The sequence below is a fragment of the Choloepus didactylus genome, chromosome X (assembly GCF_015220235.1).
Source record: "Choloepus didactylus isolate mChoDid1 chromosome X, mChoDid1.pri, whole genome shotgun sequence".
In the NCBI taxonomy this organism is placed as follows: domain Eukaryota; kingdom Metazoa; phylum Chordata; class Mammalia; order Pilosa; family Megalonychidae; genus Choloepus; species Choloepus didactylus.
Genome location: NC_051334.1, coordinates 165,276,149 through 165,303,532, shown reverse-complemented (window position 1 = coordinate 165,303,532; position 27,384 = coordinate 165,276,149). Strand labels below are relative to the sequence as shown.

The following is a 27,384-nucleotide window of genomic DNA, read 5'->3' as shown; positions in this document are numbered from 1 at the left end:
GGGGGGTGGTGGTAGAGGAATTCAGATTATAAAGCAAGAAGAAGAGAGAAAAAGCCTGTAGAACAATAAGTTCATGTCTGTTTATCATGCAATTTTTCAGGACCACGCCTTTTGTATTTTCTGTGCTGATGGATGGCATCTGACACATAAGAGGCAGTTGATGAACACTGCATTAAGAGCACTGATGGGTTTTTTGTGTTGCCAAATTGGGTGAAAGGTTAGTTGGGAGAAGTGAATAAATTCTTTGACTTAGTCTTTGGGGTGATGTTAGGGGAGAGTTCTATTCCCAGATAATGTCTTGAGTTTATGAACTGGTTGAAGTAACTAGATGTGGTGAATATACTGGATTTTCTCACCCTAATGAACCCATCAGATGTAATTAATCAAGTTTGATTGTAAAGGAAAGGTTCTGAAAGGTGAGATGGGGGAAATGCATGGTGCCAAGAAGCTGGCAGACTGCCATTAGGATAAGTTTCAAGCAGAGCTGAGAAATGTCACTTAAAAAGGCAAAGTGATAGAACCTATAATAAAAGGTGGTGGGAACATGGAAAACTTAAGCAAACAGCCTGCTGGGAAGGGCAATGTCATTTCTACAAGGGGAATCTGTGCCTGGCTAATGACTTTGTGTTTTTCAAGAGACTAATTGTACATGTGCATAAAGGAAAACCAATGAATGTGATCCCTTTAGACTTTCAGAAGCTTTTCATCGAGTTGCATACCACACCAAGGAAACTCAAAATAAATGGAGTCACCACAGAATCGTGGGGACTGTTCCATCATGTATTAGCGTTGACTTTGCGGCGGGAGGCAAAGGGTAGGGGTAAATAGCTAATTCTCTGGATAGTGGCATAAACAGTATTGTTCTCTCCAAAATTAAGACTGAGGCACGTTTTACTTAATGCTCCGGTGAATGACCTATAAGAGGAAGTGGACGTTGAAATCTTTTCGCTTGACAACAGAATTCTAATAGCAAAGAATCCATTAAATGGAAATAAATTCCAGGGTGTATGGCTTGAGAGTGGCAGGCCCATGTGCTAGTGTACTAGATGATGGTGGGGAAGAGCTTTTTTAAAAATGAAAAATGGCATCATTCATATTGCATAACATGGGGCAAGTCAGCCTTGTAAAACTAGGGGGCCTCTGTGTACGGGACTTGTCCGCTCCCTCATCTGCCTGTGCTAAGGTTCAGAAGACATTTTCTCTGATGTTACAAAATTAACCCCTGTTTAATTGTGTCGCATGTCCATGTCCCTGGGAACTGGGACTAATTAAGAGTTCTTCAGTGCAGTGTATTAGAGTAAGCTGTAACTCTCTATGACCTTTAACAAGAATTTTGTGGCAGTGGGTTTTAAGGGATGTAATTAAGCACAAGCATTGCAAATGTAAATGTTTCTTTCCCCTCCACCATTTCACTGATGCCTAGTTAGAATTTTAAAGAATAGTGTGTGTGGTTGGAAATCTGATGTTAGAGAATCATTTTTCTTTATGTGAAGAAGTGGAATTTGTGATCACTTTGTGTAAAAGCCTTTCCCCTATCACCCAAACTAAAAATAACAAAAAAGAAGAAAAGAATTTTCTGTTAAAATTTTTTCATGACCCACACAAACCATGAAATGTTTATAAAATTGAAGGTATTAATAGTTATTTTAGAGCAAGTGTCTGATATCTATCTGTGAGTTGGCCCCCCCCCCGTGCATTTTTTCCCCCTTCACTTGAAGTAAACTGGGTACTCAGCTTATTAACCCTTTCTGGTCTTGCTGGGAAACCTAAATGGCTGAGGCAGGCTTCCCGAGAATGGGATTCCTGGTGGCTTCTTTAAAGATTATATGGAAATAATAAGGGAAATCATTCCCTTTTGGAAGTCTGTGTTCATTCAGCCCCCCTAGGAGGAGAAAAGGAGTGTCCCTGGCATTTCCCTGAAGAGAATGTCCTCCTTTTGCTTTCTCTGACGGCTTATGTAATTGCTCAGAGGAGATGCCCACGGGCAATCTTTTTTTTTGCCCCCTCCACAGGGGCAATCTTAAGACTTCAGTGCTCCAGGGGTGTAGAGAAAGGGCCAGCCTCCCTCCTCCAAGGGAATTCCTGTGACACACAGAGCCTCACTGTCTTAGCAGTGACCCTGCCCACCCCTTGGCCTCCTAGGGAATTAAGATGCCCAGTTTGGTAGTTAGGTTCCAGAAGTTCTGTTGGACACCAAAGGAAAAAAATGTCCTAGCTGACGTGCATTTCCAATCTAGGCTACTTTTTTTTTTTTTTTTTTTTTTAAATAAGCACCATAGAGCAAGATAAAGCTAGGAAGCCTTCTAAGGAGTGCTAGAGTTGGTGTGAGGAAGGGAGATTGTACTTTAAAGTAGGATGGTCAAGGAATCTCACTGAGAAGGTAATATGAGAGGAAAGATATCTAAGACAGAGCATTCTAGGTAGAAGAACTGGCAGTGCAAAGGTCCTGAGGTTGGGGCATATCTTGCATATTCAAAGTACAGCAAGATGGCCAGGAGCATTTGGAACAGAATGAGCAAGAGAGCTGAAAAAGATACCATGGAGCCCTAAATCAAGTAAGGCTTCAAGGGCCTTTGTAAGCTCTTTGACTTTTTTTGTTTCTTTTTGACTTTTTATTGTAGTAACACATACAACTCATAAATTGCCCATTTTAACCGCAGGTGTACAAGTCAGTAGTATTAACTACAGTCATAATATTGTGCTACCCTCACCAGTTTCCATTACCCCAACTTTTTTTATCACTTTAGGATGCTTTTTTTTTTTTTTTTCAGGTAGAAGGCATAATTTATTTTGAGTAGTAACATTTTTTAAAGTACTATTTGTCTTGGTAAAGGCATATTTTTAACATACTCACATACACGCATCCAATCAAACTCCACAGTAACATAATATATATGCATCCAAATTTATTATATATAGAATAAAATATTAATGTTTTTATACTATCATAATGTTTTCCTTATGGAAATCAATGGCAACTTAGCATTAAATGTTTCTTACAAAAATAACCAGCAAATTCAAAGGAAAAATAGAATGAAACATGAGAAAAATAGATTAAAAACATAGTTGTATATGTTATATTTCCATCTAAAGAACACTCAAGTTGATAGATTATTGTAGTGATAGGCCAGAATATTTATTCATTTTTTTATTCCTTCAGGGAAGCCTAAATCTAAAGAAAATGAGAGATTTAATAAAGAGATGATAACTATTCAAAATAATTTAATTTTTATAATTTAATAGAAATATAATTTAAGTGTTTTGGTACTTAAACGCTGGAAAAAGTTATACCTCTGGTTAAGAAAAAAATTTTAAGGAAATAAAAAGTTGTCTGGTTGGTTATTAATTGGAAAGTTCATTATTCTATTTCAATTATTCATCTGTAAAATCCGTAGAAGGCTACTTTTCAGGGACAGAAATCAAGAGGATTTGAAGATTGATGCAGTGCAAAACACCTGTGCTTGTATATCAATGCTGACAATTATAATCATTTTATTGATCATTTGTTAATGAAAAACTACTTGCTAATATTTATGTGATTCAAATGAAATTTCCTTATAACCTCTGCTTTTGGATTCCAATAAAGCCAATATTTAATAATGGACTTTTATAGCATTTTAAAATTCCAGGCTGCTTTTTAATGTTACCTGAATGTGTAACTGAGGCTGTGACAGACATGATTGACCCTGGGAAACTCAGCCTCTATATTCTCTCATCTCTTCCCTCTCTATAAGAAGAAAATCTCAAAGATGTGGGAGGGAGAGGGAGTAAGAAAAAAAATTCAAGGAAGGGGGCATGATAAAAACGAGACTTTTTGAAGAGAGTTTTAAAAATCTTAACCTCTTATGCACTTATGTAACATCCTCAGGTTCTCTGAATTTGTTTTCCACTTAAAGGGCTTGCAGTTCACATCTGGCTCCTTCAAAACACTTGTGTGATTCTGAAATCCCCAGAGGCATTAGAAATCATTTCTTCCTAGGCATTCTGTTAAAGTATGAGCCCGGTGAAAATCGTAATTAGTATTGGAGAGAAATTCTCCAACGATGCACATGAATCTCCAACAGAAAAGTTCTTTTCCTTTCTTAGCTGTAAAACTGGTGAGAGAGCACAATCTTTTCCTGCAGCTAGCTGCCCCCCAAGAACCCCTCCCAACACATTTCCATGAGGCTCTTATTAGTACCCACTGCTTAGGAAGTATTTTCAGGAACCCCAGAATTGTTGAGGAGTTTGGGGTTCATCACTTGCATTTTTATTATTCCTGTTGAGGCCTGGAGGTTGTAATGCACAAACTAGATGGAATTGTTCTAGTTGCTCCAAAGTGATGGAAACATAAGATCAAAGGGTGAATTTCAGGCCATTCACTCAGTTTGGTTGGTGTGCCTATCTTAGCAAACTTTTGGTTTTTGATTTTTGAAATATATGTGTTTCTGATTAGCCTTCTCTATCCTACTTTGCCGGATTAGCGGACCTAAAAATAATTGGCAGCCGTAAGCCCTCCAGAGCTACATTTTGGCAAGGTTTTGCAAAATGCTAACTAGCTGCATTTCTCCTAGTGATTGGTAGGTGATCTCAAATCATACACCTGCATAATGACTGTAATTTACGTGCTTTATTATTAAAGGACTAGGTCAGATGACTTCAGGCTTTCGATCTGCATAGCACATTATATGCAGTAATTTCACACCGTTTTGGAAAAGAGGAGGATGGATTAATGTATACGTTCTCCACCCCCCAGGGACTATTAAAAACCTTTAGAGATTTTCTTTCTTCGTTCCCATGAAGCGGAGCATTGTGTGTTCCTCATGGGGTTCTTAGGTAGGTTGGAGGGCTGGAGTTTTATAGCAACCTGCATTTTAGCTCACTTTGTGGCTACATGAATTTAGATCTAAGCAGTGAACAGAAAGTATTTTGGTAACTCTCTAGGCCAATGGCAAAGAAGTGTTTTATTTTCAGGACAAATAAAAATTAGAAAAAGAGTAAAGTAGCAATTGAGGGATTAGGAAAATTGCTCCAGCAAAATAATAGCTTGATGTAGCTCCCCAATATTGGCATTATGTCAAGTATTTATATATTTTCAAAGCCTGATGAAAGTTTTCTTTTTTTTCTGGCCACATTTATTTATCCTTTTTACTTTGAAAATCAAGGCTTGCTTTTTGAAAATTAACTTTTTCTCTTAGAGTAGTTTTAGATTTAGAGAACTTGTGAAGATTGTAGAAGTGCCCTATATTCCTGCCCCCAATTTTCCCTATGATTAACATCTTAAACATTGTCAAGGTACATTTGTCACAATTAATGACGCAACGTTGATACGTTATTAACTGAAGGCTATACTTTATGCAGGTGTCCGTAGATTTTTTTGGTAATGGCTTTATTGAGATACAATTCATATACCACACTGGCCCAGTTAAAATGTGTAATCCAGTGGATTTTAGTATATTCCTAGAACTGTGCAGCCATCACCACAATTAATTTTAGAACATTTCATCATCCCCAAAAGAAACCCTGTGCCCCTTTGCTGTCAACCCCTAGTCTCCCCATTTCCCCCAGCCCTAGGCAACCAACAGTATACTTTCAGTCTCTATACATTTGCCCTTCTGGACACTTCATATAAATGGAATCATTCAATATATGGTATTTTGTGTTTGGCTTCTTTTACTTGGCATAGTGTTTTCAAGGCCCATCCATGTTGTTGCATGTATCAGTGCCACATTTCCTTTTATGGTTGTATAATATTCCATTGACTGGGTATGCTGCACTGTCCTTATCCATTTATCTGTAGATGGACATTTGGATTCTCTCCAGTTTGGGGCATTTATGAATGATGTTGTGAATGTTCATGTACAAAGTTTTTGTGTGATTTCCTCAGGTTTTCCCTAATGTCTTTTTTTTTGATCCAGAGGATACCACATTTTATTCAATCATCATGTCTCTTTAGGCTCCTGGTGCTTTTTTTTAAAATTCAGTTTTATTGAGATATATTCACATATCATATTATCAGTCATCCATGGTGTACAATCAGCTGTTCAAAGTACCATCATATAGTTATGCATTCATCACCTCAATCTATTTTTGAACATTTTCCTTACACCAGAAAAAATAAAAATCAGAATAAAAAATAAAAACAAAAAAGAAAACCCAGATCACCCTTCCCCCCCATTGCACCCTATTTTTCATTTAGGTTTTGTTCCCATTTTTCTACTCATCCGTTCACACACTGGATAAAGGGAGTATAATCCACAGGGTTTTCACAATCACACTGTCACCCCTTGTAACCTACATTGATATACAATCATCTTAAAGAGTCAAGGCTACTGGGTTGCAGCTTGATAGTTTCAGGTATTTACTTCTAGCTATTACAATGCGTTAAAACCTAACAAGTGTTATCTATATAGTGTGTAAGAATGTCCACCAGAGTGACCTCTTGACTCCATTTGAAATCTCTCAGCAATTGAAACTTTGTTTTGTTTCATTTTGCCTCCCCTTTTTGGTCAAGAAGATGTTCTCAATCCCACGATGCCGGGTCCAGATTCATCCCCGGGAGTCATATCCTGCCACTTCTTAAACTCCACTCATGAAGAAGTATGTTTTCTTCATAACTCAAGGGGGTCGAACTCAGAATCTCTTCAAGAAAGGCCAATGTAAAATCATAGTGCCTTCTTAGATTTGCAATTTTCAAAGCACCTTCCTGGCTGTTTGGCATGTATTCCTCGTGGCAGCCCTTACCCTTAGGGTGCAGTTTGTGTCCCTTTTATTTACCAAAGGCATTTGGTTGCTTTATTCAAAAAGTCACCCGGGGTACAGAAAACATCCTCCTCACAGAACACCCTGGTACAGGCAAGCAAGCCTCAGTTCTCTACCTCAGCGTCCTGTGATGGTTTCTAGTTGCTCTACTCCCCAGGACCCCTGGGAAGTTTACCTCTCTTGCAGGTATAGAGAGCTAGCACCTTACTGGGAACTACAAGTATCCTCCTCCACTCCTCGAAAAAGTGGGAGAATCAGAGAAACATTTTGTTGGCATCCAGTTGGGCTTTAAAATGAATTTTCCAAGAGGAGAGAGGTAAAAAGTGGTGGTTAGATAATAGTTTAAAAAGTCAAGTTAGTAGAACATAAGCTGAGAGCTGGCCTGAGATCCTAACCACCATTCATAACATTTTCTATGGGTATTTGCATTGTGAGCAACTGACAATAAGTGAACATTAGGAGCACCCCATTTGTACATCACAGCCAGCCTTCGGTGCAAGGAGTAAATGAGATGAAGTGAGAAAGCGCTGTTCCACAGATTGTTCCGCCCAGAGTGTTGTTAAAGGATGGCAAAGATTACTCATGTTCAATGCCTACTTCTTTAACCATTGATTTGAAGTACTTCAAAAAAGGACCAATACACACTCAGCAGGACTGAATAGTAATTTATTGTGATTGTCTTTGTTCAGCTTTGAAAACTAAGGCATTGATATTAAGACTAAAGAGAAATTACATAGAGCTGCTGTGAGTGAAAAAAATGTTTGGCTCTTTCGAGTGATTTTTTTGTTGTTGTTGTTTTTAATGCCATAGAGTTAAGCTTTAAAAAGCACGCTTCATTGAATCCCGTCCAAACCTCGGAGGACAGGGCCGGGGAACCTTTTTTCTATTGAGGGCCACTGACCCACAAAGAAAGAAACTAATCAAGGGCCATGTACAAAAAGCAACTTAATTTAGGTGCTTCCTTAGAAAACCATAAAGATTTCGATTCAACTGCTTTTGAAATTAAGAACAGGGAATGCGCAATAAATACAACAAAAAATAAGTCCTTCAGTTTCATATTATGCACAAAGAAGTGCAAGGAGAGGTGAGAAAGAACAATGTGGGAAGACTCCAAAGGAAGCGGAAAGCAGAGGTGAGTCTATGGGACTAGAAGAGATACACAGAGAGGAAACTACATAGCAAGGGTTGCGGAAGAGGGGGGTTGAGTTAAGGAAACAGGTGAGACCCCATGAGAGCTGTAGTTCATATCCCCCTGTTCACTTGAGTTGTTGGAGTAACTGGTAACAGCTTTTCCCAGCTCTTCTGCAGTTCTAAGCCTTAAGCCTTTCAAGCAGTAATTCTTAACTCTCCCCCCCCCCTTTTTTCTTTTTTAGATGCAATTTTATTGAGATATATTCACACACCATACAATCCATTATTCACACACCATACAATCCATCCTAAGTATACAATCAGTGGGGCTTACAGTATCATCACATAGTTGTGCATTCATCACCCTGATCAATTTTAGAACATTTTCATTACTCTAAAAAAGAAATAAAAATAAAAAAGAAAACCCTAGATATCCCATTCACCTTGGGCCCCCCCCCCCCAATTCCTTTTTTTAAAAACAGTTGTATTGATACACCATACAATCCATCCTAAATGTGCAATCAATGGCTCTTGGTATAATCACATACTTATGGATTCACTACCACTATCAATATGAGAACATTCTAATTTCTTACAAAAAACCCCATACTCCTTATATCCCTCTATTATTGACATTTAGCTTTGGTATAGTGCCTTCATTACGATTAATGAAAGAATATTACAATGTTACTGTTAACTGTAGATCTTAGTTTGCACCAATTGTATTTTTTCCCATATACCACCCTATTGTTAACACCTTGTAATAGTGATATAGGTTTGTTCTAGTTCATGTAAGAACTTTATTATTATTTGTACAGTTAACAACCATCATGGTCCACTCTAGATCTCACTAAGTTATACAGTTCCTGTTTTTATCTTCTAGATTTCCTTCAGGTGACATGCACGACTCTTAACCTTGGGCCCTTTTAAAAAGGAAAAATGTACCCGCCCAATGCTACCTGTCTAGCCGTCCCATGTCAGATTCCGTTATGCCTGTGTTCACTTCTCTCTGCCTGAAAAGGAAATTGTGGCATCCTTCTTGAAAGAGAAGTAAAAAGAATCACCAGATTTAGAGAGGAGATTCCCTACAGAAAGAAAAGACACTTCGCATTCAGACCCAGCCTTTTTGAAGCCAGTCTCAAAACACCCAAAACAGAATGCCTTTCTACTAACACATATCCGCTGCCTTTCAAAATAAACCATTTTTGGTGCTTGCAGCTGAAATAGTCAAGTTTTAAAAATGGAACCAGTTGCTCAAGTTTGCAGTGATTCTTACCAGATTTCAGAACTGAAATTCCGCTTGCAAATGCAGCAAGACTATCACCTTTTTCCTCCTTGTACTTCTCATCAACAGAAACTGGTTATGGCACCAAATCCCCAGGAGCCTAAGTATGTCTTGGGTTTAGTTCACAAGTAGGTCTTGGACTGCCATGTTGCCTTAGGCAGGACTTTAAGTAACAATGGCAAATTACATTTTTCAAGTACTGCTTTTTTTTTGTTTCGTTTTGTTTTGTTTTAAGATATACTTCACATACCATACAATTCACCCATTTAAGTGTACAATTCAATGGATTTCTAGTATATTCACAGACATATGCAGCCAACACCACAGTCAACTTTAGAACATTTTCATCACCTCAAGAAGGAAGACTTTTTAGAGATATAGACAGAATAAGCTGTGCATTCGAAGCCGGGTGGCCCAAAGTGGTGTGATGGCATGGACTTGTTTGCACAGAGAAGATTTTGCCAGTGGAAACATTAGCTGAGTATCTACCCCATTGTCAACCTTTACACAAGGCAAGCCCTTTACTACTAGACTAAACTCTTCCTGGGAAGATCTCTCTAAGGTGAAAGTGGGCTTTTTAAAAAACGTAGGTATTGCCGAAACCAAGATGTTCTCCAGTCTTAAGGTGTAAGCAAGTCTTGGGAAGGTCCTGCCCAGGGCCTCTGGGGGTTATGTAGTGGGCTGAGTCCATGGGTCTTGCTGGCCCTTCTGTATGTGCCAGTATAAATGCTGCTGTCAACTTCCAGCAAATAACCAGTAAAACTTTAATTGCGGCTAGCCGTTTTTGGACGCTGTATCCTCAATGTAAAATTCCTGTGATAAGTTCAGACCCATCAACATCTCGCACCTTCTTAAATGGAGATAGTTATTCTTTCCTGCTCTCCCTTGGAATTTTCTGGTTTCTGGTTGTGTGCGTGCATGCTCATCGGGTGCAGGGGAAAAGGGGCTCTTTTCCTTAGACTTAGAAGCCTATTTTGATAGGCTTCCTTTAAGTCGTTATATGTGTGAGCCCTGTTGAGGTTTGGTGAACATAGAGTATTTTCCAAACTCATTCATTTGTTTTGCCTCAGAAATTCAGTGCATGCAGTAATGGAATCTTTGCAGGAGCTTGCAAAGCAGCCTATGATGAATTTTAACCCTTGACACTCTTAATTCAAAGTATCTGTTCCCGTATTACTGAGTTAATTCACTTCAATAGGCCTGTGTTAGTTTCTTATTCTGACTGTGCAATTATTTTTTTATGCGGGGCGTGAGTGTGGTATGTGTTATTTAATAGAGCCAGAGTACTGTACTAGTTGCGGTCCTCCTTATTGCTCCATGTGGTAACACTTTAATGGGGGAAATCTTCAGCCCTGAAACCAGGAGAGAACTGGTCATCTCTCTATTAATTACCTGTCCCAAAGGCCTACTGCAAGCTTGTTAAGCTGGTGAAGAGGGAGTTTTGTTTTTGGTTAACAGAAGTGTTTCCATAAACCCGAGTCTTATGGCAACCTTCTTTCACTAATGAGGTCTAAGATATTCTGCAACTTCACAGCTCTAGACTCTGTTATATATATATATGCTCATTCCCAAGTTGCCGTCTTGATTCTTTTCTGATCCCATTTGTCTTCTGTGGAACATGGAGAGCAATAGCAAAAGGAACAGTGGAAGCAAATCCTGGTAAACATCTGCACAAAATTCTACTGGGTTACCTACACCACACCAAATAATGTTAGAGTGACTAAACTGACATTACCTAGTGGAGTTTATTTTTGAGGTGCACCACATTCATTGATCATTATGAGGGAAAGGTACGGTCACTTAAGAGCACAATTTTTGTTCTCTTACGGGTTGGGGAGGAGGGAGTGGTTAAGGGGGAAACTTACAGAAAGAAGCCCTCCAAACCTTCACCTCCAAACTGCATGCAGAATATATACAGTTGGGGTAGAGAAAGGACATGCTTTGTTGCTTGGGCTGTTGATGAAGTGATGGGTTTTTGACATTTCCCTTGACTCTTAGAGCTGTATCACCACAGAAAGGTTTCATTTAGACCCTGGAAACCATGAGTCTATTAGGGTGAATGGCTGTGCCATACAGAATTATAAGATAGCTATAGTCTTTGTCATCTGCCCAGATACACTGGATTGGAAAATTTTAAAATTGAGGGTTTCATATGACCCCCTTGTGATTTATCACAGACTCAAATTATCCAATGAGAACTCTCATAGTTTCCTCTTTGTTCACAACCCTTAAAGTGCACTTATCTCATTGCATCCCCACAATGTAAATATTGCTTTTTTTATATTTGTTCAGACTTTAGATCTTGTCACATATGTTATAAACCGTTCTCTATTAAGGGTATCCTTTCTTGGAGTGTAAACTCCCAAAGTTGGAAAAACTTTGTCTTCTTTGCTTGACTTATATGGTATGTAGCATAGAATCTTGGGGAACCTACCAAGGAGTCTTGGGTTGATTCTGAGTGATGCTCGTTACTGGACACACCGATTATCCTATTGATGTAGCCATCTCCCTGATTGGTTAAATTCTTTTGTCTTTTGGAGGCAGCTTTCTTAGTATTTTTTTCTTCAAGATGAGAGTAAATGCTTCTAGGCTTCATGAAACCTGCAGGGTATCATGTGATGCCTGAGCCTTTGTAGGAACCTCACATACTGAAATGAACCAGAGTGCTGACCTAAATGGAACCTTCTCTCTTGGCCTTGATGAATGATAATGATCAAGATTGACTGTCTTTTTGTCTTCCAGGTGATCATTTGAAGATCTGTCCCCAGGGTTATACCTGCTGCTCTCAAGAGATGGAGGAAAAGTACGGTCTGCAAAGTAAAGATGATTTCAAAAATGTTGTCAGCGAGCAGTGCAATCATTTGCAAGCCGTCTTTGCTTCCCGCTATAAGAAGTTTGATGGTGCGTATTGGAACTTTGGTCCAAGTATGCATCTAGTACTTGCTTTATCCTTGACTTTTTTTTCCAACTCTTATTCAAATCATATTTAAGATTTGACAGACTCTTCTGCAGGTACGTTTGTATGGTTGCTTTGTCACAGCTCCTCTCTATTCCCACAGTGCTCAAGCTTTCTTCCAAAATGTTCTGCTTGCTGATTCCCAGGGGCAAGTTAGTCCTCAAGCATAATTGCTAGAATCTTCCTGGATGCATTAGAATCTATATGGAAATATGCTCACAAGGAGCCAAAAATAGATTAAAGTAGTTCAGTTTAAATGCTTTCATTTATTTTCTTGGGTGAACATGCAATAGTGTTTTTCACGCAAGTCACTAAAAAAAATTCTTCCTAATAAAAAACAGGCATCTGAAAAACTGTCTTGGTCAAAACAACCATAGAGATTCTGCAGATGCTGGGCTTCAAATTAAATTCAAAAGAGATCCCCCAAAGACAACTAGAATTCCTAGAAGCTCTGCAGAACACAGACAGGATTAAAATTTAGCTCGTGAGTTTTCCATGCAGCAGTGGCTCAGTGATAGTTTTCATTAAGGTGGGCTCCATCACCAGCCACATTCTAGCTGGCACTTTGGCTTAGTCTATCCACGAAAAGCCACAACAGAACCCGTTAGAACTCCCCAAGCCAAACATGGCCTCTGACATGCACACTTTCTTTTAATAGTGAAGAAATGGCCAATAGGAGCCAAATGAGAGTCAGTTTTTGAAGCAATGTTATAGACAGCAGACTTTCAGAAACAAATTTTGGGGTCCAGAACACCACAAGAACTTTTCTCGGCTGCTGTTCTCCCATTTGAAGATTGTTATGCATAGATTTAACTTTAATAGGAATGATTTCCTTTGTGCCTGTTTTAAAGGCCATTTTAATTACATAGTACCTTCGAAGCATGCTTTTCTTGACATTATGTGTGGTGAAGGAGTACAAGGCAAATTTTCTAGATGTGAAATGTCTTTGTATTTCTGCAAAGGGCTCGTTACCATGGTGAGAAGTCAGACTAAATTAGATTTGATATAGCTGATGAGGCAGTTCCCAGCTAAATAACAGGTTGTATTTCAAAAGTTGGTGGCCTTGTGATTCGTTATTAGAAACTTAGTGACTGATTTCATATGTTTTAGTTTGGGTCCCAGGCTAGACCACAAAAGCAGGTTTAATCTGTAATGTAGTTGAACTAAACTACTGTCTACATAGTGTTCCATTTAGCCTACCCATCTTTTCAAACACCTTATCTGCAGAATTGTTTTCATTCCATCTGCTGCTTCCCTAGATGGAAACAATTTATATATTCATATATCCCCTTTCTCACCCCAGTCTCCTCATATACATGCTCGTAGTGCCAAACATGGGTTTTATTGGCCATATACCTCATGACACCACCTCTGACTCTAATGACCACTAAATGTATTGTTGTTATTATTGTTATTATTGGAAAGAACAGTTTTCTCTTGACTGTTGCATTTCCCATCCATGACAATAGCCTAAGCATTTTCTTTTGCTTTGAGCAGCAAACTGAGATTATCTAGCAGATGGGTAACTTGGAAAAATGGAGATCCTGATACTTAAAACTACCACTTGGGGGCTTAATAATGGAATTTTGGAAGAAAAAAAAATGCTGCTCTTTACAGATTGCCCTCCTATTAGCAGCACAATGCAGGGGAGAAAAGCTGTTTCCAAGCCCCAAGTGCTCTTTTTAGACATGTCTCTTCCTCATGTGGAGCCCACAGCATTAGTGACTTTTCTTGCCTCTGGGCCTGCTGGTTTAGCTGTTTTCCCCCTTTCTCGTTCCCCATGGTTTTATAGCACTACTCGTATGATTCCAACATGTAGTTTTTAAAAAGCCATACAGGAAAACTTTATCAGTAAGTGTTAACATATGTTCTATTTTTATTTTTAAGTTGGTTTCTCTTGCCCTTCCCTACCAGGCTTCATATTCAATAAATGTGCTCATACTGTGCCTTTATCAGTTTCAAGACTTGTCAGGAAAAATAATTACCAAACTCCAATTTATTTCTTCAGGCTTTAAATTAAAAATGTGCCATAGACAATAAAATCTGTGAGCAGAGCCTGAAAAGTTTTTGAAGGGCTAGTAGCTGAAATGTGTTTGGTCCGGAGGTCAGAACAGAGCTAGGATGAATCGCACAGTTTCCTCTGTGTTATGTTTTCTGAGGAGATGAAATAATTTTGTATCATAAAGCCTCAGTTGACGGGTACAGCCAACCGGAATCCTCAAGTGGGTGCTGTACTGATAGATTGGGTGATCGATTTTTGTGGATGGCAGTTAGGACCTGTCAACACCCCTCAAAAGGCTTAAAGAGCCAGGGACGTTCAATGACGTGCCATAAGGGGTTTCTTTTTCTTGACTCTTAGCATACAAGCGTGAGTGTTTGTGTCAAAGAATTTCCCAAGCTTTTATAAAAGCCAGACACTGAGGCATTGGTGTGAACGGAAGAGAGGAAGGTGGGCAGTGTAATGAGATTCAGTTAGGGTACCAAGTTGGGGACAACTAGTGAGGAAGTAGCAAAAGGACATGTGGAAGCATGCTGGGTCAAGCACCTTCAAAGAAGCACCCCCCCTTTTCTTTTTTTCATTAGAGAAATTTACAGTAGTTTACAGAAAAATCATGCCAAGAGAACAGAAAAGAGGCTATGGGACTTATAAGAGTTTGCCTTCTTTAACCAGAAATTAGCCCATTTCCCAGTTTTCCATCATTCTGTCTCAGGGAGCTCAGGTTAGGGTTCTGGTTTCAGCTCTAGGTTTTTTGGGGCTATCAGATTTGGGGGCTAAATCCCTTCTCTAGTTACCTAAACTCCATTTTTGTTCTACTGGTTGAGTTGTCTTTTAATTTTTCTCTTTAAATCAAAGCACCTGTACTTTTATAGAAACATCATGCAGAAAGTAAAGGGTTTTCCATATTTTCCCCTCTTATACGTGGCTTTCTTTATTAACATTTGGCATTAGTGTGGTATCTTTGTTACAATTCATGAAACAAATATTATTGTAATTATACTGTTAACATTAGCCCCCTGCTTACATTTGGGATCACTTGTATTATCCAGTTTTATGGAATTTGGGATGTATGTGTGTGGGGGGAGCTAACATACAATTCATTGGTGTTAATTACATATGCAAAGGTGTGCCTCCATCCCCATCATCCAAATTTTTCCATCACCCCTAACAGAAACTCCCTACCAATTAAACATTAATTCATTTAATTTTCTCATTTGCACATTTAAAGAGACCGTAAGTCAACAAACCAGTCTTTAAGGTATAAACCTAGTATGCATAGTATGTGTATATTTACAGGCGAAGGCTTTCTTTGGCAACTCCCTGTTTCTGAATTTTAAAATGTGTAAATTTCCCATCTTGTAAACGTATACCACTGAACCACTGAGTTTAAGGTCTCATCTCTTTACTTTTCCACGCTGCGATCTTCTTTATCTACTCTTTAATAACCAATGATATTCAATACCAGAAATCCACCATCCTAGGCTGGTGACATCAAGAGAGCCAAGCATGACTGTGACAGAGCCAGCTGCTCCCCCTGTTGACCAGTTCTGAGATTTTTTTTTTTTTTTTGAAGTAGAACTGCTAATTAACATAGCTGGATCTGTTGTCTCATAAATATGCTAATCAGGCACTCAGTTCTTGTATTGAGGATGGAGGGTGGGTTGGAAAGAATTGTCTGGCAAAGTAAAAGTGGCACATAATCTGTGTTTGGCGACTGCAATATAGAAAGCACCACCCAAAACGGCTGGCATTTTGTGGGTCTAGTTGTTATTAAAAGAACCATAGACGATAGGTTCAAAAGATTATTGCTGCCATGTTAAATATATTGCTGAGCTACATAGTGAAAGTGATTTAACAGCTATAGAGACATTGCTAAATAACTACCTAAATCAAACTGTTTGCTAGATATTTTTTTAATATTCATTTTATTGAGATATATTCACATACCACGCAATCATACAAAACAAATCGTACATTCGATTGTTCACAGTACCATTACATAGTTGTACATTCATCACCAAAATCAATCCCTGACACTTTCATTACCACACACACAAAAATAACAAGAATAATAATTAAAGTGAAAAAGAGCAAGTAAAGTAAAAAAGAACACTGAGATGGCAGACTGGTGAGCTGTATGTTTTAGTTACTCCTCCAGGAAAGTAGGTAAAAAGCCAGGAACTGCGTGGACTGGACACCACAGAGCAATCTGTCTTTGGGCATACTTCATACAACACTCATGAAAACGTGGAACTGCTGAGATCACCGAAATCTGTAAGTTTTTGCGGCCAGGGGACCCGCGCCCCTCCCTGCCAGGCTCAGTCCCGGGGGAGGAGGGGCTGTCAGCTCCAGGAAGGAGAAGGGAGAATTGCAGTGGCTGCTCTCATCGGAAACTCATTCTACTGATTCAAACTCCAACCATAGATAGACTGAGGCCAGACACCAGAGACTCTGAGAGCAGCCAGCCCAGCAGAGAGGAGACGGGCATAGAAGGAAAACAACACGAGAAGCTCCAAAGTAAAAGCAGAGGATTTTTGGAGTTCTGGTGAACACAGAAAGGGGAAGGGCGGAGATCAGGCCTTGAGGCGCATATGCAAATCCCGAAGCAAGGCTGATCTCTCTGCCCAGGGCACCTTTCCTTAATGGCCCTGGTTGCTTTGTCTATTAGCATTTCAATAACCCATTAGATCTCTGAGGAGGGCCGTTTTTTTTTTTTTTTTTTTTTTTTTTTTAAATCCTTTTTGCTTTTTCTAAAACAATTACTCTAAGAAGCTCAATACAGAAAGCTTCAAAGAATTGAAATTTGGGCACGTCAAGTCAAGAGCAGAAATAAGAGAGCTCTGAGACAAAAGGCAATAATCCAGTGGCTGAGAAAATTCACTAAACAACACAACTTCCCAAGAAAAGGGGGGTGTCCGCTCACAGCCACCATCCTGGTGGACAGGAAACACTCCTGCCCATCGCCAGCCCCATAGCCCAGAGCTGCCCCAGACAACCCAGTGTGACGGAAGTGCTTCAAATAACAGGCACACACCACAAAACTGGGTGTGGACATTAGCCTTCCCTGCAACCTCAGCTGAATGTCCCAGAGCTGGGAAGGGGGAGCAGTGTGAATTAACAGAGCCCCATTCAGCCATCATTTGAGCAGACTGGGAGCCTCCCAACACAGCCCAGCAGCCCAGAACTGCCCTGGGGGGACGGCACTCACCTGTGACATAGCACAGTCATCCCTCAACAGAGGACCCGGGGTGCACAGCCTGGAAGAGGGGCCCACTTGCAAGTCTCAGGAGCCATACGCCAATACCAAAGACTTGTGGGTCAGTGGCAGAGACAAACTGTGGCAGGACTGAACTGAAGGATTAGACTATTGCAGTAGCTTTAAAACTCTAGGATCATCAGGGAGATTTGATTGTTAGGGCCACCCCCCCCTCCCCGACTGCCCAGAAACACGCCCCACATACAGGGCAGGCAACACCAACTACACACGCAAGCTTGGGACCCCAATTGGGCCCCACAAGACTCACTCCCCCACTCACCAAAAAGGCTAAGCAGGGGAGATCTGGCTTGTGGAGAACAGGTGGCTCGTGGACGCCACCTGCTGGTTAGTTAGAGAAAGTGTACTCCACGAAGCTGTAGATCTGATAAATTAGAGATAAGGACTTCAACTGGTCTACAAACCCTAAAAGAACCCTATCAAGGACAGCAAATGCCACGAGGCCAAAAACAACAGAAAATTATAAAGCATATGAAAAAACCAGACGATATGGATAACCCAAGCCCAAGCACCCAAATCAAAAGACCAGAAGAGACACACCTAGAGCAGCTACTCAAAGAACTAAAGATGAACAATGAGACCCTAGTACGGGATATGAAGGAAATCAAGAAGACCCTAGAAGAGCATAAAGAAGACATTGCAAGACTAAATAAAAAAATGGATGATCTTATGGAAATTAAAGAAACTGTTGACCAAATTAAAAAGATTCTGGACACTCATAGTACAAGACTAGAGGAAGTTGAACAACGAATCAGTGACCTGGAAGATGACAGAATGGAAAATGAAAGCATAAAAGAAAGAATGGGGAAAAAAATTGAAAAAACTCGAAATGGACCTCAGGGATATGATAGATAATATGAAGCGTCCGAATATAAGACTCATTGGTGTCCCAGAAGGGGAAGAAAAGGGTAAAGGTCTAGGAAGAGTATTCAAAGAAATTGTTGGGGAAAACTTCCCAAATCTTCTAAACAACATAAATACACAAATCATAAATGCTCAGCGAACTCCAAATAGAATAAATCCAAAAAAACCCACTCCGAGACATATACTGATCACACTGTCAAACATAGAAGAGAAGGAGCAAGTTCTGAAAGCAGCAAGAGAAAAGCAATTCACCACATACAAAGGAAACAGCATAAGACTAAGTAGTGACTACTCAGCAGCCACCATGGAGGCGAGAAGGCAATGGCACGATATATTTAAAATTCTGAGAGAGAGGAATTTCCAGCCAAGAATACTTTATCCAGCAAAGCTCTCCTTCAAATTTGAGGGAGAGCTTAAATTTTTCACAGACAAAGAAATGCTGAGAGAATTTGCTAACAAGAGACCTGCCCTACTGGAGATACTAAAGGGAGCCCTACAGACAGAGAAACAAAGACAGGACAGAGAGACTTGGAGAAAGGTTCAGTACTAAAGAGATTCGGTATGGGTACAATAAAGGATATTAATAGAGAGAGGGAAAAATATGGCAAACATAATCCAAAGGATAAGATGGCCGATTCAAGAAATGCCTTCACGGTTTTAACGTTGAATGTAAATGGATTAAACTCCCCAATTAAAAGATATAGATTCGCAGAATGGATCAAAAAAAATGAACCATCAATATGTTGCATACAAGAGACTCATCTTAGACACAGGGACACAAAGAAATTGAAAGTGAAAGGATGGAAAAAAATATTTCATGCAAGCTACAGCCAAAAGAAAGCAGGTGTAGCAATATTAATCTCAGATAAAATAGACTTCAAATGCAGGGATGTTTTGAGAGACAAAGAAGGCCACTACATACTAATAAAAGGGGCAATTCAGCAAGAAGAAATAACAATCGTAAATGTCTATGCACCCAATCAAGGTGCCACAAAATACATGAGAGAAACATTGGCAAAACTAAAGGAAGCAATTGATGTTTCCACAATAATTGTGGGAGACTTCAACACATCACTCTCTCCTATAGATAGATCAACCAGACAGAAGACCAATAAGGAAATTGAAAACCTAAACAATCTGATAAATGAATTAGATTTAACAGACATCTACAGGACATTACATCCCAAATCACCAGGATACACATACTTTTCTAGTGCTCACGGAACTTTCTCCAGAATAGATCATATGCTGGGACATAAAACAAGCCTCAATAAATTTAAAAAGATTGAAATCATTCAAAGCACATTCTCTGACCACAATGGAATACAATTAGAAGTCAATAACCATCAGAGACTTAGAAAATTCACAAATACCTGGAGGTTAAACAACACACTCCTAAACAATCAGTGGGTTAAAGAAGAAATAGCAAGAGAAATTGCTAAATATATAGAGACGAATGAAAATGAGAACACAACATACCAAAACCTATGGGATGCAGCAAAAGCAGTGCTAAGGGGGAAATTTATAGCACTAAACGCATATATTAAAAAGGAAGAAAGAGCCAAAATCAAAGAACTAATGGATCAACTGAAGAAGCTAGAAAATGAACAGCAAACCAATCCTAAACCAAGTAGAAGAAAAGAAATAACAAGGATTAAAGCAGAAATAAATGACATAGAGAACAAAAAAACAATAGAAAGGATAAATATCACCAAAAGTTGGTTCTTTGAGAAGATCAACAAGATTGACAAGCCCCTAGCTAGACTGACAAAATCAAAAAGAGAGAAGACCCATATAAACAAAATAATGAATGAAAAAGGTGACATAACTGCAGATCCTGAAGAAATTAAAAAAATTATAAGAGGATATTATGAACAACTGTATGGCAACAAACTGGATAATGTAGAAGAAATGGACAATTTCCTGGAAACATATGAACAACCTAGACTGACCAGAGAAGAAATAGAAGACCTCAACCAACCCATCACAAGCAAAGAGATCCAATCAGTCATCAAAAATCTTCCCACAAATAAATGCCCAGGGCCAGATGGCTTCACAGGGGAATTCTACCAAACTTTCCAGAAAGAACTGACACCAATCTTACTCAAACTCTTTCAAAACATTGAAAAAAATGGAACACTACCTAACTCATTTTATGAAGCTAACATCAATCTAATACCAAAACCAGGCAAAGATGCTACAAAAAAGGAAAACTACCGGCCAATCTCCCTAATGAATATAGATGCAAAAATCCTCAACAAAATACTTGCAAATCGAATCCAAAGACACATTAAAAAAATCATACACCATGACCAAGTGGGGTTCATTCCAGGCATGCAATGATGGTTCAACATCAGAAAAACAATCAATGTATTACAACACATTAAAAACTCGAAAGGGAAAAATCAATTGATCATCTCAATAGATGCTGAAAAAGCATTTGACAAAATCCAACATCCCTTTTTGATAAAAACACTTCAAAAGGTAGGAATTGAAGGAAACTTCCTCAACATGATAAAGAGCATATATGAAAAACCCACAGCCAGCATAGTACTCAATGGTGAGAGACTGAAAGCCTTCCCTCTAAGATCAGGAACAAGACAAGGATGCCCGCTGTCACCACTGTTATTCAACATTGTGCTGGAAGTGCTAGCCAGGGCAATACGGCAAGACAAAGAAATAAAAGGCATCCAAATTGGAAAAGAAGAAGTAAAACTGTCATTGTTTGCAGATGATATGATCTTATATCTAGAAAACCCTGAGAAATCAACGATACACCTACTAGAGCTAATAAACAAATTTAGCAAAGTAGCGGGATACAAGATTAATGCACATAAGTCAGTAATGTTTCTATATGCTAGAAATGAACAAACTGAAGAGACACTCAAGAAAAAGATACCATTTTCAATAGCAACTAAAAAAATCAAGTACCTAGGAATCAACTTAACCAAAGATGTAAAAGACCTATACAAAGAAAACTACATAACTCTACTAAAAGAAATAGAAGGGGACCTTAAAAGATGGAAAAATATTCCATGTTCATGGATAGGAAGGCTAAATGTCATTAAGATGTCAATTCTACCCAAACTCATCTACAGATTCAATGCAATCCCAATCAAAATTCCAACAACCTACTTTGCAGACTTGGAAAAGCTAGTTATCAAATTTATTTGGAAAGGGAAGATGCCTCGAATTGCTAAAGACACTCTAAAAAAGAAAACGAAGTGGGAGGACTTACACTCCCTGACTTTGAAGCTTATTATAAAGCCACAGTTGCCAAGACAGCATGGTACTGGCACAAAGATAGACATATAGATCAATGGAATCGAATTGAGAATTCAGAGATAGACCCTCAGATCTATGGCCGACTGATCTTTGATAAGGCCCCCAAAGTCACCGAACTGAGCCATAATGGTCTTTTCAACAAATGGGGCTGGGAGAGTTGGATATCCATATCCAAAAGAATGAAAGAGGACCCCTACCTCACCCCCTACACAAAAATTAACTCAAAATGGACCAAAGATCTCAATATAAAAGAAAGTACCATAAAACTCCTAGAAGATAATGTAGGAAAACATCTTCAAGACCTTGTATTAGGAGGCCACTTCCTAGACTTTACACCCAAAGCACAAGCAACAAAAGAGAAAATAGATAAATGGGAACTCCTCAAGCTTAGAAGTTTCTGCACCTCAAAGGAATTTCTCAAAAAGGTAAAGAGGCAGCCAACTCAATGGGAAAAAATTTTTGGAAACCATGTATCTGACAAAAGACTGATATCTTGCATATACAAAGAAATCCTACAACTCAATGACAATAGTACAGACAGCCCAATTATAAAATGGGCAAAAGATATGAAAAGACAGTTCTCTGAAGAGGAAATACAAATGACCAAGAAACACATGAAAAACTGTTCAGCTTCACTAGCTATTAGAGAGATGCAAATTAAGACCACAATGAGATACCATCTAACACCGGTTAGAATGGCTGCCATTAAACAAACAGGAAACTACAAATGCTGGAGGGGATGTGGAGAAATTGGAACTCTTATTCATTGTTGGTGGGACTGTATAATGGTTCAGCCACTCTGGAAGTCAGTCTGGCAGTTCCTTAGAAAACTAGATATAGAGCTACCATTCGATCCAGCGATTGCACTCCTCGGTATATACCCGGAAGATCGGAAAGCAGTGACACGAACAGATATCTGCACGCCAATGTTCATAGCAGCATTATTCACAATTGCCAAGAGATGGAAACAACCCAAATGTCCTTCAACAGATGAGTGGATAAATAAAATGTGGTATATACACACGATGGAATACTACGCGGCAGTAAGAAGGAACGATCTGGTGAAACATATGACAACATGGATGAACCTTGAAGACATAATGCTGAGCGAAATAAGCCAGGCACAAAAAGAGAAATATTATATGCTACCACTAATGTGAACTTTGAAAAATGTAAAACAAATGGTTTATAATGTAGAATGTAGGGGAACTAGCAGTAGAGAGCAATTAAGGAAGGGGGAACAATAATCCAGGAAGAACAGATAAGCTATTTAACGTTCTGGGGATGCCCAGAAATGACTATGGTCTGTTAATTTCTGATGGTTGTAGTAGGAACAAGTTCACTGAAATGTTGCTATATTATGTAACTTTCTTGGGGTAAAGTAGGAACATGTTGGAAGTTAAGCAGTTATCTTAGGTTAGTTGTCTTTTTCTTACTCCCTTGCTATGGTCTCTTTGAAATGCTCTTTTATTGTATGTTTGCTTTCTTTTTAACTTTTTTTTTTCATACAGGTGATTTGAAAAAAGAAGGGAAAGTTAAAAAAAAAAAAAAAAAAAGAAAAAAGACAAACAAGGGGAAAAAAAAAAAAAGATGTAGTGCCCCCTTGAGGAGCCTGTGGAGAATGCAGGGGTATTCGCCTACCCCACCTCCATGGTTGCTAACATGACCACAGACATAGGGGACTGGTGGTTTGATGGGTTGAGCCCTCTACCATAAGTTTTACCCTTGGGAAGACGGTTGCTGCAAAGGAGAGGCTAAGCCTCCCTGTATTTGTGCCTAAGAGTCTCCTCCTGAATGCCTCTTTGTTGCTCAGATGTGGCCCTCTCTCTCTGGACATGCCAACTTGAAAGGTGAAATCACTGCCCTCCCCCCTACGTGGGATCAGACACCCAGGGAAGTGAATCTCCCTGGCAACGTGGAATATGACTCCCAGGGAGGAATGTAGACCTGGCACCGTGGGACGGAGAACATCTTCTTGACCAAAAGGGGGATGTGAAAGGAAATGAAATAAGCTTCAGTGGCAGAGAGATTCCAAAAGGAGCCGAGAGGTCACTCTGGTGGGCACTCTTATGCACACTTTAGACAACCCTTTTTAGGTTCTAAAGAATTGGGGTAGCTGGTGGTGGATACCTGAAACTATCAAACTACAACCCAGAACCCATGAATCTCGAAGACAGTTGTATAAAAATGTAGCTTATGAGGGGTGACAATGGGATTGGGAAAGCCATAAGGACCAAACACCACTTTGTCTAGTTTATGGATGGATGTGTAGAAAAGTAGGGGAGGGAAACAGACAGACAAAGGTACCCAGTGTTCTTTTTTACTTCAATTGCTCTTTTTCACTCTAATTATTATTCTTGTTATTTTTGTGTGTGTGCTAATGAAGGTGTCAGGGATTGATTTAGGTGATGAATGTACAACTATGTAATGGTAATGTAAACAATCGAAAGTACAATTTGTTTTGTATGACTGCGTGGTATGTGAATATATCTCAATAAAATGATGATTTAAAAAAAAAAAAAAAAAAAAAAAGAACACTGAGTGTCTTTGTCTGTTTGTTCATTTGTTTCCTTCCCCCATTTTTCTTCTCATCCATCCATAAACTAGACAAAGGGGAGCGTGGTCCTTATGGCTTTCCCAATCCCATTGTCACCCCTCATAAGCTACATTTTTATACAATCTTCTTCAAGATTCATGGGTTCTGGGTTATAGTTTGATAGTTTCAGGTATCTACCGCCAGCTACCCCAATTCACTAGAACCTAAAAAGGGTTGTTTATATTGTGAGTAAGAGTGCCCACCAGAGTGACCTCTCGGCTCCTTTTGGAATCTCTCTGCCACTGAAGCTTATTTCATTTCCTTTCATTTCCCCCTTTTGGTCAAGAAGATGTTCTCCATCCCATGATGCCGGGTCTAGATTCCTCCCCGGGAGTCATATTCCACGTTGCCAGGTGTTGGCTAGATATTTTGCATGTTAAAAGAAATCTTGAGGAAATAGGAAGATTGTCTCATGCTAGTCCCTTGGAAAACTCCTCTAATTTGTCATATTAAGTCCAAATTTAGCAACTTGAGAGGGAGGCAGCCACATTGAATTGTCAGCCTGGCTTTGTAGTTAATCCACTGTGAACTGGGGCAATTAAATTAACAGGGTCTCAGTTTTCCCATCCGTAAAATTGAACTAGATACTCTGTAAAAAACCATTTGATTCTAAAAATCCTGTGAATCTTCTAAACATGTGACTAGATCAGCTGCTTTAGTGAAAGGTCTTACAAGATGTAATTAGCCACCTGTATGGTACCCTCTATTTCCCCCCTATCATTTCCTAACTTGCAGCTACTTTCACCAGGTCTTTGAAAACCCTCCCACGAGCTTGCAGCTTGTTAACTGGAACAACAGTAGAAATTTTCTGAATTAGCTTAAAATGCACATAAAAGAATTAATTGTCCCGCCTTGTTCATGGACCAAGTGTAAATCAGAATGGCCACACTGCCCTCAAGCCTCCTCATTTCCTATCATTTCACACAGGCAGGGCATGAAGCATTCTAATAATTCAGACTTACTTCAGCCTGGAAGTTGGAAAATGTCCACAGTTCACACCGGCCTTTCGGAAAACCAGTGTAGAGTTGAAGGCATTAGAATTCATATGCTCTTGAAAGTAATGATCTCAGTGGCAGCAAGGTGGCCACTTACCTTAAAAGACAGATATGTCCAACTAAGCTTCATGGTCATAAGCTATGCTGTAGTTTCTGGAATTTTCTAACCCCTGACAGTAACTGTTTTTTAGCTACATAGATTTATTTTTGTCCTTTGCACAGCCATACTTAATTTGCTGAAGGCCTCATGGGAGGTTTTCAGGTTAAAAAAAAATTCTCAAACCCCCTCAAAGTAAAGGTGTCATAGAAATGTATAACATGCATATAACAGAATATGGTTTTTTAACCATTTAGAGAATGGTTTTTAAAACCTAGCCTCATATTTAATTCAGTAAACATTAACATTTCCATTTTTTTTTAAGTCTCTGCTACAGTACAGCTAGCAACATTTCAGCCTCTCTGGAGAAAGACGTGAGGCCTTCTGGGCTTCCTATAAATTCTGTGTTCTTTCCAGATTATGCTGTCTTTGATTTATTTGGAAAGCACTGCTACTCTTTCCTTTGCAATACGTTTTTTCCCCCCTTCTTTGTGCAAGGGACTAAGATACCAGGTATTTTTGCTAATTCTTTTATAATCTCTCTGTGCAACTTGAGGAGAATGAGCCACTGCTAGCTTACTATAATCAAATCAAGAGCTCAGACAAAACGCACACACACATCTCTCTATTGACGAAAGTTTTCTGCCTTTTGAGTTGTTATCTGAAATGTGACCAGTTGTGGCTCTTGCATTGGCTATCGCCTCGGATTGAAAATGCTGGACTGAAAAGTGCTTGCGCATCTTCCAAGGAGCCCAGAGCACTTTCCCCTTGGGCCTCTGATATTAGCTTTGACTTTTTAAGAAGGCACGACATCAGTAAGAAGCAGTTGATCTGTTTGGAGGCAAGTAAATAAATGGGAGTGCTTCAACTGAACTGCCTTTATCTACTTTGTGGGTTCGTTGAACTTTGAGCTTGGAATGTTGTTGTTCACCTCTATCCACCCTTCTTCCTGTGTCTATCTGTCTGTGCAAAGAAAAGCGGTTTAATTGAGGTAGCCCTGACTCCAACTGTTTGACTGGGAAAATTCCCGAGCCAGTCTTGGGGTTCAACCCTTTCTTGTTCATTTTTCTAGCTTACCGCCATCACCCTCTCTCTAGAAAGAAGCAGCAGACCAATTGAAACTCATAATAGGATGACCCAAACAGTGAGAGTGGTACATGGGCACACCTTTTCTGAAGGTCAATTTGGCAATATGTGTTAAAAGTTGAAAATGTTCATACCCTTGCATTCAGTAATTCCACTTCTAGATACATATTCCAAGGAAAGAAAGATCTACATAAAGAAGTATGTACAAGGATGTTCATCACAGCATTATTTATAGAGGTGCAAAATTTGAAATAAGCCTAAATGCCCCATAATAGGATAATGATTACATTATGATCTGTCCATATGGATTCATATTATGCAGCCATTAAAAATAATGTTTCTAAAGAATTTTTAATGGCATAGGAGATGCTAACCACGAAATGTTACTCAAGAATGGTGTAAATACAGAAAGATGTCCACCATGTGACAATATGTATTTTCACAGGAAAAAGGAAGGAAATTGGGTAAATTGTTACTGCTATCTTTCAGTGGTTAAGTTAGGATAATTTATATTTTCTTCAGACCATTCCATATTTTTCAAATTGCTTCAATGAGAAATACTTTTTAGAAAAGATATTGTATTTTTGCTTATTAAAAATGTAGGGACTGGTGTTGTAGGAATTTGGTAGTGTTTTAAAAACGATGTTTGTTTTTTTCCTAATTATTGTTAATTATTGCAATGCTCATTGCAGACAATTTGGAAGAGGTAAACAAATACACAGAATGCTCCAGTGGTTAATTTGAATGAAAAGAATGAAGGGAAATAAATTTGTTTTTGAAAGCATGAAGGAATATTACGTTTCTGATTATAAAATGTCATTGAAAAAATTGGGGGAATAAAATTGAGACATCACCGTTGATGCCCAACACCCAACAATCCCCATTGCATTTACTGCACCTTTTTTTGTGCCCCTACATTACACATACATTAGAATCACCTTGATTGTGCGTTCTGTGTCCTCATCTTGGACATTATATCATCGACAGATAGACTCTCTTACGGGGTCTGTATAAGAGGTCATATGGTACTCCCTACTCCTTTTTTGTAGCTTGATTGGGTGGAAGCTGAGGTCAC

General features: G+C 39.1%; 1 protein-coding gene across 1 annotated transcript in view; it reads left to right on the top strand.

The window, feature by feature from the left end:
* GPC4 (glypican 4) overlaps positions 1-27,384 on the top strand; it is a 155,485-nt gene that overhangs the window by 82,653 nt on the left and 45,448 nt on the right. Inside the window, exon 2 of the mRNA XM_037821118.1 lies at positions 11,900-12,058. Coding sequence (XP_037677046.1) covers positions 11,900-12,058 — 159 coding nt within the window. The remainder of the gene's footprint in view (positions 1-11,899; positions 12,059-27,384) is intronic.